At 29.1% G+C, this 12,103-nt stretch overlaps 1 protein-coding gene across 2 annotated transcripts; it reads left to right on the plus strand.

Annotated features, from left to right (window-relative positions):
• Window positions 1–1,036: 1,036 nt before the first annotated feature.
• LOC145165745 (GDSL esterase/lipase At5g45670-like) lies at window positions 1,037–7,173 on the plus strand. 2 transcript variants are annotated; one of them, XM_079084591.1, is made up of 5 exons: window positions 1,037–1,349; window positions 1,461–1,585; window positions 1,874–2,125; window positions 2,197–2,422; window positions 6,776–7,173. In XM_079084591.1, exons 1-5 carry the CDS (start codon window positions 1,112–1,114, stop codon window positions 6,985–6,987), a joined length of 1,053 nt encoding a protein of 350 aa, XP_078940717.1. In that variant the 5' UTR covers window positions 1,037–1,111; the 3' UTR covers window positions 6,988–7,173. The 2 variants fall into 2 exon arrangements, with proteins under 2 accessions (XP_078940717.1, XP_078940709.1); XM_079084583.1 differs by having other exon boundaries at window positions 1,038–1,349; window positions 6,761–7,173.
• Window positions 7,174–12,103: the final 4,930 nt, after the last annotated feature.

A 12,103-nucleotide genomic window follows, 5' to 3' on the forward strand; every position in this document is an offset into this window, starting at 1 on the left:
TGCGGGTGTTACAATGTATATATATATATATATATATATATATATATATATATATATATATATATATATATATATATATATATATATATACAAAAGTAATATGATCATGCATAATATTAACATTCCAATGTTTGTTGTAAAAAATAAAGTTCATAAGTTCGAATCACCACCCCAACGCTTTTGCATGTTTTTTTATATGTGATGTCACGTCATCTAGACATAGTCCGTTGGCATATCAAATTTGCAGTCCAGTAACCCTGCGACATTAGCAAAACTGTTATGTCGGCAAGATCATGATTTTCTAACCTACTAAAAGTATAAAATTAAAAATTCATTGAAAAATAATGGCTTTAAAACAAAAAAAACATATGTAGTTAATTTAGATTTAGACTGTAAAACTAATTGCTTTTATGGTATTAACTTGTATCAAAATATCAACAATTTTAAAGTTTTAAATACAAACAAATTAAATAAATCGTAAAAAAATAATAAGTATGTTTCATCTTTGATATTAAAGCTAATAATGGTATTAGCATCACTTTGCTGACGTTTTCTGAGACGAGGGACCATTATTATTTACATAAAGGTGAGCCACCACTATAAGTTTAATTAAGATAAGTTGTGCTAAAGTAGTTAATTTTTTCCAAATTATGGTGGCCAGCCTACCAACGGAGTCATGACGGCCCTCGACACCATAAAATAATATTTATCATGGTAAATATCCCAAGAAACATGATTGGCACATGAATGATGTTTAAATCAATATAGTATTTGACACATTAAACATGTTTGGCTAAATGGATATCATGTTGAATGTGAGAAAACTTTTGGATACAATATCTATGGTTCTTAAGAAGCGATGATCTCAAAAAGGATGAATTAGAGAAACAGTAAGCCTGCTACAAAACAAAGAAAGTTCACATGCGAATGTTGTATATTAATATATATATTATATGGGTGGGGGCTCTACCTATTAACTTGTTGATAAGGACACACTCGTATATAGACCAAACATATATTGTCTATAAGTACTTCATCAACATCCATTCATTTGGCATTCAAAAGAAACCATCAATTAATTTCTTTTTTGAATAACCCAAAAAGGAGGAAAATGACCTCTTTTGTTCAAGCTTTGATTTTGATTATATTGTCAGCAACACTATTATGTTTTGCACATAGTGTTCCTCAGGTACCTTGTTATTTCATATTTGGTGACTCATTAATGGATAATGGCAATAACAACCACTTGGTTACGACGGCAAAAGCCAATTATGCACCATATGGAATTGACTTTCCCGATGGTCCTACCGGGAGATTTTCAAATGGTCGAAATATTGTGGACGTTGTAGGTCTCTTTCTATAATATTTTCTAAAATATTCATGGTTCTAGGAAATCAAGAATCTGTAATGTTAAATGTTAAAACTTCAACTTAATTTCTATTTTATTCTATTATTCCCAGCTCAACTACTAGGGTTTGAAAACTTCATTCCACCTTTTGCAACAGCAAGACGTGACGAAATAGTTCAAGGGGTAAATTATGCATCAGGTGCTGCTGGAATTCTTGATGAAACCGCTGAACATATGGTAGATTTTTATTATATAATTTTACATTATGCATGCCTTCCTTAAAAAATGCATGCAAGCATATATCTGTTTCAAATATTTGAAACTAACGTCTGCATGAAAGTATTACATTAGTTATGAAAATCCACCAAATTGTGTAGCCTAATTGCTTCATTAAATCAAAGAGATTTATTTGATGCTAACACGATTTAAGTGTTACCTAGAATAAACATGAATGAAAACTAATGATGACTCTCTTGTATATTGGATTGCTTAATTAACCGAATGGTAACTATAATTTGATGACAGGGTGGCAGGATATGCTTGAATCAGCAACTAACAAATCATGCTATCACAATTTTGCAACTAGTCGACTTGATCGGTAATGGGAGTTTAGCCAGAGTTGGACAACACCTCAACAAATGCATATACACCGTTGCAATGGGCAATAATGACTACATTAACAATTACTTTTATCCGAAATACTATCGAACAAGCAGCTTATACACGCCAGAACAATATGCCGAAATCCTCGTCACACAATATTCCAAACAGTTATCCGTCAGTACCAAAATCTTCCTTTTAGGAATTTTTTTTGTATATAAGTTAATCTTTATTTAATTTGAATCCAGACACTGTATAAATATGGGGCAAGAAAGTTTGGGATACATGGAGCTGGATACATAGGTTGTACACCAGCAATGATGAAGAGATTTAACACAAATACATGTGTGGATGCTGTAAATGGAGCTATTATACAATTCAATGCCAAGCTTGTTACTGCTCTTGGTGACCTCGAGAGCAAACTCTCTGGTTCAAAGTTCATCTTCATTGACCCTCCTCTTGGATATTCTAATGGTAAGTTGCTTGCAAATTTCTTCTTTTCTTTTTCCACATCAAACTTTATATATTTTGTGTTCTTTAAAAGAACTCAAAACCATAGGTACATTGTACAAATGTCAAAACCAGTAACATACAGATATATAAATTCAATATTTTATAAAATCTATTATCAATCATGAAATCCGAGTATATTAGCATTTATACAACAATTATATTTTTTTTGTAGTACATATGCTAAATTCTAATTGATTATGGTGTAGATGTCAACCCGATAAAGTGGTATTCAACATATTATATGGAATCTAATATAGTGAACTTTGTTCATATCTGACTAATTAAGCGGCTTAATAGAAAAGATGTAACACTTCTAATAATGTTAGTGGGTAGGAATATTTGTAGGCATAAAAGGTAGAAAACAATTTAATTTCTCTTATTATGAACCATGTAAATATTTATCACATTCAAATACATTTGTTCGATCTTAAATTGATCGTTTAACGAGTTGCTTTTTTAGTTTTAATGTTAGAAAATAAGCATAAATACCTCACATTTTTTTTCTTTAAGTCATTTATCTTTAAGTTGTATTCAGCAGACCATTGAATCCTTATTTGTGTTCAATTACACAATTAGAGTGATAGGGTTAGATTGTTTTTTGGAAAAGAAATTATTGTAAAATTTTTCTAAGTTGTAAACAAACCCAAAAAAATTTATAAAGAAAAAAAGTGAGGATCTCTAAGATTTTGTTTTTAATCTGCGATACATAGTTTACCATGTCATATTTTAATTTTAGGAGTTACTCTTTCAAATAAGAGGTCATGGATTCAAATCTCATTAGCAGATATAGGTGGTGTTTAGGATTAACTTACGAGTCCCTTTCAAAAAAATATTTTAATTTTACACTTTTTACTTATCTTTAAAATGTTGATACAAATTTTGTCAAAACTTAAATTTTGGTACGAATATTGTCCAAACTTTTCTTTTATAAATTCACCCCAAAATTATTTATTTGTTTTACGAATTCATCTTTTTACAACATTTTTTTTTTACTTTTTTCAACTTTTTTACATTCTTTTCTACGAATATATATATATATATATATATATATATATATATATATATATATATATATATATATATATATATAGAAAATAAAAAAGGTTGAGAATGGGGAAATCATTCTCAGTCACTCATTTATTTTTGCCGCAAAAGCCTTCATCGTACTGGCGGAAAATGGAAAAGGAATACACATGTGTTTTCCAACAAAACATGTTTCCTTAAACTATGTTAATCATTACCTTAATATATACAGAAACATAGTTTTTTTTTCGTTTTTTTAATTTTTAAAGAGCCATTTTTATCGAAAAATGATTTTAAATATATCAAAATTCATAATTTTTTATTCTCTACAAATAGACATCCATATTGATATAGTTTTAAGATAAATTAAAAATTTTATTTTTTATAGTTTCATCAGCTATCGTTATTCATAAGTGAATAGAACAATATCAGATTTTTACAACAATACATTCGTTATTCACTTATGAATAAAAAAATATTTTTAATTTTTTTACAGTTTAAATATCATTTATACTACTTATTCATATATGAGTAACAAATTAACTGTAACAAAAACCTGATAAATATTTTATTCATATATGAATATAAAATATGACGACAACTAATACACGTTTGATTCATATATAAATATAATATATGACTAAAGATGATGTAAAAAATATACTTTAAGTAAGAAAACTTTATTACATGTTATATTTATATATGAACGATACTCAAACTGTAAAAAAAAAAAGTTAAGCATACTTTTATTAATAAGTGAATAACGAATATATTGTAATAAAAATCTGATGAATTTTTATTCATTTATTAATAACGAGAGCTGAAACTCTAAAAAAAAATTATTTTATCTTAAAACTATATCAATATGGATATCTATTTATAGAGAATAAAAAATTATATATTTTGATATATTTAAAATAATTTTTCGATAAAAATAGCTTTCTAAAAATAAAAAAAACAAAAAAAAGGTATGTTTTTGGTATATTAAGGTAATGATTAACATAGTTTAAGAAAACATGTTTGGTTGGAAAAAAACACATGTGTATCCGTTATACATTTCCGCCGGTACGCCTAAGTGTTTTGCGGCAAAATAAATATGTGGCTGAGAATGATTCCGTCATTCTCAACCTTTTTTTCTCAATTGAACCCTCATATATATATATATATATATATATATATATATAGGAGTCTTGGAGTCTTGAAACATCTTGAGACGGGAAACCGAAGGATTACCGGATCATCTTGAGAATTATTGAATCAACTTGCATTTGTCAGAGTGTAGATGTGGCAGACAAAACTTTAAAGCTTTTGACAAATTGGCATCATATTTTGTCATTTTTTGATAATGGAAATCTTCTTTGGCGATAATGGAGCATCTTCTTTCATCTTTATAAAAGTTGTTTGTTTTCATGCAATAATTTAGCATCATCTCACTGCAGAAGACATGATAATATTTTTGATAATTGATGTACTCACACAGTGTATAATTGATAATAGTTGAACACACACAGTGTATAATTGATAATATATATATATATATATATATATATATATATATATATATATATATATATCCCTATTCTATTAAATGAATAGTTTTAATCTTCTTTTGTCAAATGTCACTCTAATACAACTCTTCATTAATATTATGGCATGTGTCATGTAGATATATTAGGCAACTTATTTCAAAATTCAAATTTACATTTTCAAATTATATGTTAAATTTGAAGTTATAATAACTTTAAATTTTTGATATATCTGTTAATTAATAATTTATTTAAAATGACTTATTTAAAATAATTGATTAATAAATATAAATTTTTATTATAAAATTTTAAGTAATTTTATAATCGTGGTTCACACGGGTTATATATATATATATATATATATATATATATATATATATATATATATATATATATATATATATATATATATATATATATGAGAAATTAAATTGCTTCCTACCTTTTATGCCTACAAATATTCCTACACACTAACATTATTACAAGTGTTAACATTCCATATTTTTTTAAGTATCTCATTAAGAATATATTAGGAATATATCAAATCAAATTAAATTGAATGGTGGATTAATGACACGTGTCATCATATTAATGGGTAGAATATTTGTAAGTATAAAAAGTAGGAACCAATTTAATTTCTCCTTTATGAGAAATTAAATTGATTCCTACCTTTTATGTCTACAAATATTCCTAACCACTAACATTATTACAAATGTCAACATTCCATATTTCTTTAACTATCTAATTAAGAATATATTAGGAATATATCAAATCAAATTAAATTGAATGATGGATTAATGACATCTGTCATCATATTAATTGGTAGAAATATTTGTAGGCATAAAAATTAAAAACCAATTTAATTTCTCTTTTATGAAAAATTAAATTATTTTCTACCTTTTATGCCTACAAATATTCTTATCCACTAACATTATTACAAGTGTCAACATTCATTATTTTTTTAACTATCTCATTAAGAATATATTAGGAATATATCAAATCAAATTGAATTGAATGGTGGATTAATGACATGTGTCATCATATTACTGGGTATGAATATTTGTAGGCATAAAAAGTAGGAATCAATTTAATTTCTCTCATAATAATTATAACTTAATATTTCATAGTGAATTTTAATAACATAATTATTTTTAATATGTATTTGCTAATATTAAGTATGCGGTTTTATCATATTCACCATACAAATATTGGCCTAGTTAAATAATAAAATTGTATAAAATATATACAGAGGCAATAGTTTGATATATTGGTAAATGTGTGTACCATGACTTTTATCTTTAATTAATATAAATATATTTGGATTGTTATTCACATGAAAATATTTCAACCATGAGTGAATAATATTAAAATTAAGATGAAGTGTTTAGCTAAAAGCGACTGTCCAATCAAGTTATCAAGTTATGTTTAACATCAAACGAACAAGAGAATTGTGTTGGCATATTTGTTTTTTCATATTTTGGATATCTTTTAATTCGATCAGGTCAAAAGTTGACTATCAGAATTATTCAAATAGTTTCGTATAAAACCTATAAGGGAAGGCATAAATACAAAATTTGTTGTAAATTATGACTAATTAAGCGGCTATTTTGTCTTTATAAATATGAATGAGTTTGGAATTGATGATTTGTTTGGGTCTAGATACATGATGCCCTAGGAAATGTAATTTGTGCAAAAGTTTAAGTGATCTGGTTAAGTAATCATTCTGATATGATTTTATGCCTACATCCAGATTTCAATGTTACAGATAAACCTTGTTGCAATATCTCAACCACAATTGGTGAAGGGCTATGTGCCCCCAACGAAATCCCATGTGGTGCTAGGGAAAACTACATATTTTGGGATGAATTTCATCCTACCGAGAGTGTTAGCCTTGTAGACGGAGCAAGGACATACGAAGCCCTCTCATCGTTCTATGCCTTTGAGCCTAAAGGATCATTTCCAATATCGGCAGTCTAGCGATCAACGGAAGGTTTGATGTGTAGCCGCAAGTTGAGTATTACTCTTTGGGCTAAAAAAAAGGACACTCTTCTAGTGTTTATCTATCATGTTAATGTTATTTATGTTGCTTTCTGCATCTATCAATAATTAAATTATAGTGAGCAAACATCTTATATAAAATACACGTCATGCAATGTTTTTCAATTTGATTGCCAGTGTTCGATAATCTGTTTAATCATGTGATGCAAATTGTATGATATTAGGGTTTGGATATAAGTACGTTGTAGCGGAAATCCCATAAAATTAGACCGGTTTAATTAATTTCACAATCGGATGTTAAAACTTTATATATGAAAGATTCCCAAAACATAAATTACAATAGACGGAAACGATCGTTCGAATGCGTCGTCATTGTAAAGATAATTATCGGCGAAGTAATCACGTACCAATAAGTTATGTGCGGCTTGCCGATCACAATTGACGACCGCCTTTGTACGAGCAACATTCGAACTTTCTTCATCGTGAATGTGTTGCACAACATTGAAGAAGGCCGAGATGAATTCCCCGTCATCATCCGAGTCAAAAAAATTTAGCACTTCCAAATCTTTCATGTGTTTTTTGGTTTAGAATGAGAGTAAAATTTGATAAAATGTAAATGATGAATTTTATTTTTAATGTGGTGGGTGTTTTTGAAAAAAATAATGATAATTAAAAAATAACAATTTGACCGTTCAACGGTCAAAAGAATCAAATTTAATATCATTGGTCGTTTCATTTCGTCGTCGTGAACACGAAGCTGCACGACGATGATCGACCACGACCGACCGGGGTGATGTGCACGGTCGTGGTCGTGGTCCACGTAAACCACGAGAGTGCTCGTGTCGAGTACACCGGATGGTCTAAGTGAATCTTTTGTTGTTGAAATTTTCCACACAACCCATAAGGCATGGGATATAGCCAAGGTTATACATAACGTTAGATGTGACTTGGCATCAATATCAAGCCTCAAGCTTTTACAAATCGTGGAGAGCCACATCATTTGTAAGGCATGACTAAGACGACAAGTTTATATTAAATTAGTAATCCATATATATTTTCTATTATTATTTATTTTTCTATACATATATAACTTAAGACAACATTTTGTTAAAGTTTGACGTCAAGTAAAGGGTTGGAGTCACGACGAACTTGTTAGAACATTGGGTATACCACCACACCACCACATCAAAAATGTTGTCACCTCAACGTCATATCATTAACATATTTAAAAAACACTACTATAAAATACTCACTACTCCGCATCATTATATCCATCTTATTTTCTTAATTATTTAATAGAAATATTGTTTTAATTAATTACAAGACAAAGACAGAAATATGACGATTAGGTGTGATGATAAGCGGTCTGCACCACAGTTCACCATGATGTGGTGGTTAATGTGGAGGTGAGATGGTGTTCACATCAGCACCTCATTGCAAGATAAGCCACATATTCTTTTCATAACAAGCATATCCCAAGGTTTTATATGTTGGAAAATTGGTGTTAACCAATTTATAAAAATGAGTTTTCCCCATTTTTTAACACGTCCAACATGGATTTAATATGAATGATAAATTAATCCTTAAAGTAAGGGTGTTGGAAGATATAAATAAAAGAGTTTAATGCGTGGGAGAAAGAAAAGAAAAGTTCAGGGATCTTTCTTGCAAATATATTTATTTCTTTCGTAACTAAAATTGTAATTAATATTACAATTTAATTACACATTAACACACATTAATCTTTGTGATTAATGGGAGGTTATAGAATGTGTAGTATAAATACCACTACTCTACAACCATTTGAGTACACCAAAAGAATGCAAGAAAACTCTCTTCTTCCCCACATCATCTTCTTTTTCTAGCTATATTGAAGGTAAAATTCAGGCCTAATGAGGGTTCGAGTGGTCTAGAAGAACCACTTCTAGTTGTTGTATCCTGGGAAACAAACACCCGATAGTGGACGAATTTGTTTTAAGGACAATGTGTTAAACACATGCCTCAACTTTTTCCTATTTCTTATTTGTTTTCGTACATTTCCGTAATATTATTCCTACAATTTATGTAAAACAGCTTTTGAAATCATAAAACAACTTGGTTTTACTTAAAAACATCACATTTTAAATAGTTTTGTTGAAAGAAAATATTAGTTTTCTGATATCATAATTAATGCCTCAGTTTTCCTATTTTCTTGTTTGAAAGAAAATATTAATTTATGCATCAGTTTTCTGCATGAGAAATTAAATTTTAGAATTCCTGCATCAGAAATCAAGTTTCATAATTTCTCAAATATAAATTATGTTGAGTTTTGTCCAAGCAAGAGACAAACATATTTTCTGGAAATTAGAACTCTAAGCATTTAAATTTAGTGTATAAATGATTTCAGAAATGTCACCATCCAAAGTGGAATGATTTCCGAAGTAAACTCTATGGATGCTAACTCCATTGAGTGATGGATTGATATGGGTGTTACACGCCATGTGTGCTCAAAGAGGGAGTGACTCAAGAATTATAAGGTTGTCCAAGTTGAGGCAGAAAATTATTCTTGAAATTGTGATTCTAAACACTTAAATTTGGTGTTTAAAACATTCCAGAAATGGTATCACATAGAAAAGAGCTAACACTTAATGATGTGATGTATGTTCCATTGATTAGGAAGAACGTAGTGTTTGGATGGTTGTTGAACAAAAATGGATTTTTGTTTGGTGTTTGAGTCCAATAAGTTTGTACTAACTTAAAATGGTATGTTTATAGACAAGTGTTATGCGAATGGTGGAATGTTTAAATTCCATATATTGGCTAATGAGCCTAGTATCAATGAGTTGGATAACTCTTCCGCTTACTTGCTTAAATTTCTAATGTGTGACATGCTAGATTTGGACATGTTAATATTGACACGTTAAGAAGGTTAATCAAACTTGAACACATACCTCACTTTCATATAAGCCAAAATATGGATGTAACACTTGTGTTGAGTCAAAATTAATACACCAATCATTCAAGTTTGTTGAAAAGACAACTAAACCCCTTGTATTAATTCATACAAATGTGGGTGATATGAAGTCGAATCCATATAACGGTGATATAAGTGCTTTATCACTTTTATTGACGATTGCATTAAACTTTGATATGTTAATTTACTTAAAAGTAAAGATGTACAAGTTTAAATTGTACAAAAGTGAGGTTGAGAGTCATCTCAACAAAAAAAAGTGAATGTGGAGGTAAATATGCATCACCATTTGAGGAATTTTTTGCAAGTCATGGTATTAAACATGAGCTTAAGGCACCTTATTCACCATAACAAATGGCATCACCGAAAGGAAAAATCATATCTTAAATGAAATGATGAATGCCATGTTGTTGCTTATGTTTTGGATTGCCACACTCAATGTGGGGGGAAGTTGTGTTGTCAACTAATTACCTTTTAAATAAGGTACCCCAAAAGAAAACGGAAAAAAAACCATCTAAGTATGGTCGGGTATAAAATCATCTTACAAATGCATTCAAATGTGGGGGTGTCTCACAAAGGTTTTATACCTTATCCCAAGGTTGTAAGGATTGGACACTAGATTGTTGGTTGCATCTTTATTGGTTATGCACAAAACAATAGTAGGTCTTATTGTATTCCTCTATATGACTCTAAAATGTTGGAGATTTATAAAGGCATGCTAATAGAGTCGACAAATGCAAATGTGCTTTTTATGTTTTGATAAGTGCTCCAAAATAATTGGGCATAACAAATTTTCTCATGAAGAAGAATTGGATGAAGAAATTTAGCCTCAATGGAGTAAAAGGGCATGATTTGATAAATCTTTTGGAGATGATTCTTACAATTATATGGTTGAAAGAGAGCCTCAAATTTTCAAAAAGGAATTAACAGTGAAAAAGATTCCTATGAAATACCTCAATGGAAAGAGGCAATTAAAAGTGAAATAGATTATATCTTGCAAAATCACACATGAAATCTAGTGGATATACATCTAGGATGTAAGCTACTAGGTTATATATGTATTTTTGAGAGGGAAAATAAAAGCAGATAGATCCAAAGAATATGAGAATCGGTTAGAACATAATGGTCTATCATTTCAATAGAAATATGTACTGATTTCTTGTTTGGAAATTTAGAATCAAATGTTACTTCTATACTCGAAGAAGATATTTCCATTAAATCGACTAATATTGGTTGGAATTCATCAAAACAAGATAAAGATTTTGGTGAATATTAAAATACTCAATATGAAGTTGAAAGGACTATGAATGGAAATATGAGTATACTAAATTTGGAATCATATGGTCGTTTCTTAGAATATCATATTGGATTAAGTTGTAAAAACTAATAGTGGTTCTACCGTTTGAATTATTGAGTTTGAGAAATCATTGCGCTTTAGTGGGTTTCCAAATGGGAAATAAGAGCTCATGCCATATATGTTTGGATTACAAACATAAGAATGTCTTGATTAATTTCATTTGTATGCTCTTATAATTATATGTGGTTGTAACTTCTCGAAATTTGGAAGTATATCATTCTGATATGAATCTAAAACTTCTAAACATAGTTTTAAGAGTATAAATCTACATGGAACTGCCAAGCAGTAATCTTACCCGAGGGAAAGCAACAAAATGTGTAAATTATAAAGTCGTTATATAACTTAATCAAGTTTTGAATCAATGGTATCAAAAGTTTTGCTATGTTATTCAACATGAATGCATGTGATGAAATAGATCCATATAACTGACACTTTAAAGTGTTATTCTATTTTATGACATAGTAGGATCCTTGAGAGAGGATGCCTAAAGAATTTTACATGTAGATGGGTAAAGCAAGAAATTGCATAGAAAAATGCGATATTTGCAAGGAAACTCATGTATAAAATATTCCTAATTACATCTGGCCAATGTTTTTGTGAATTCAAAAAAATACATGTGGTACATATGCTTATCATATTATGTTGACACAATTATGCATATTCAATAGTGGTAACTATGGTGTAAGAGTAACCATATTGATAATGGTCAACATTTGTTGCAAAATATAGGAGAAAAAATTTTCATGTTTATCCAATGAAAGGTAATGAAACTAAAGGGCTTTGTAAGTTCT

This window comes from Lactuca virosa, chromosome 1, assembly GCF_052849685.1.
Source record: "Lactuca virosa cultivar CGN04683 chromosome 1, Lactuca_virosa_CGN04683_v6, whole genome shotgun sequence".
In the NCBI taxonomy this organism is placed as follows: Eukaryota; Viridiplantae; Streptophyta; class Magnoliopsida; order Asterales; family Asteraceae; genus Lactuca; species Lactuca virosa.

Coding starts and splice junctions, on each gene's coding strand:
- LOC145165745 (XM_079084583.1), top strand. CDS start 1,112: ATGACCTCTTTTGTTCAAGCTTTGATTTTGATTATATTGTCAGCAACA. Junction 2,126..2,196: donor AATATTCCAAACAGTTATCC/GTCAGTACCAAA, acceptor ATTTGAATCCAG/ACACTGTATAAATATGGGGC. Junction 2,423..6,760: donor TCCTCTTGGATATTCTAATG/GTAAGTTGCTTG, acceptor GCCTACATCCAG/ATTTCAATGTTACAGATAAA.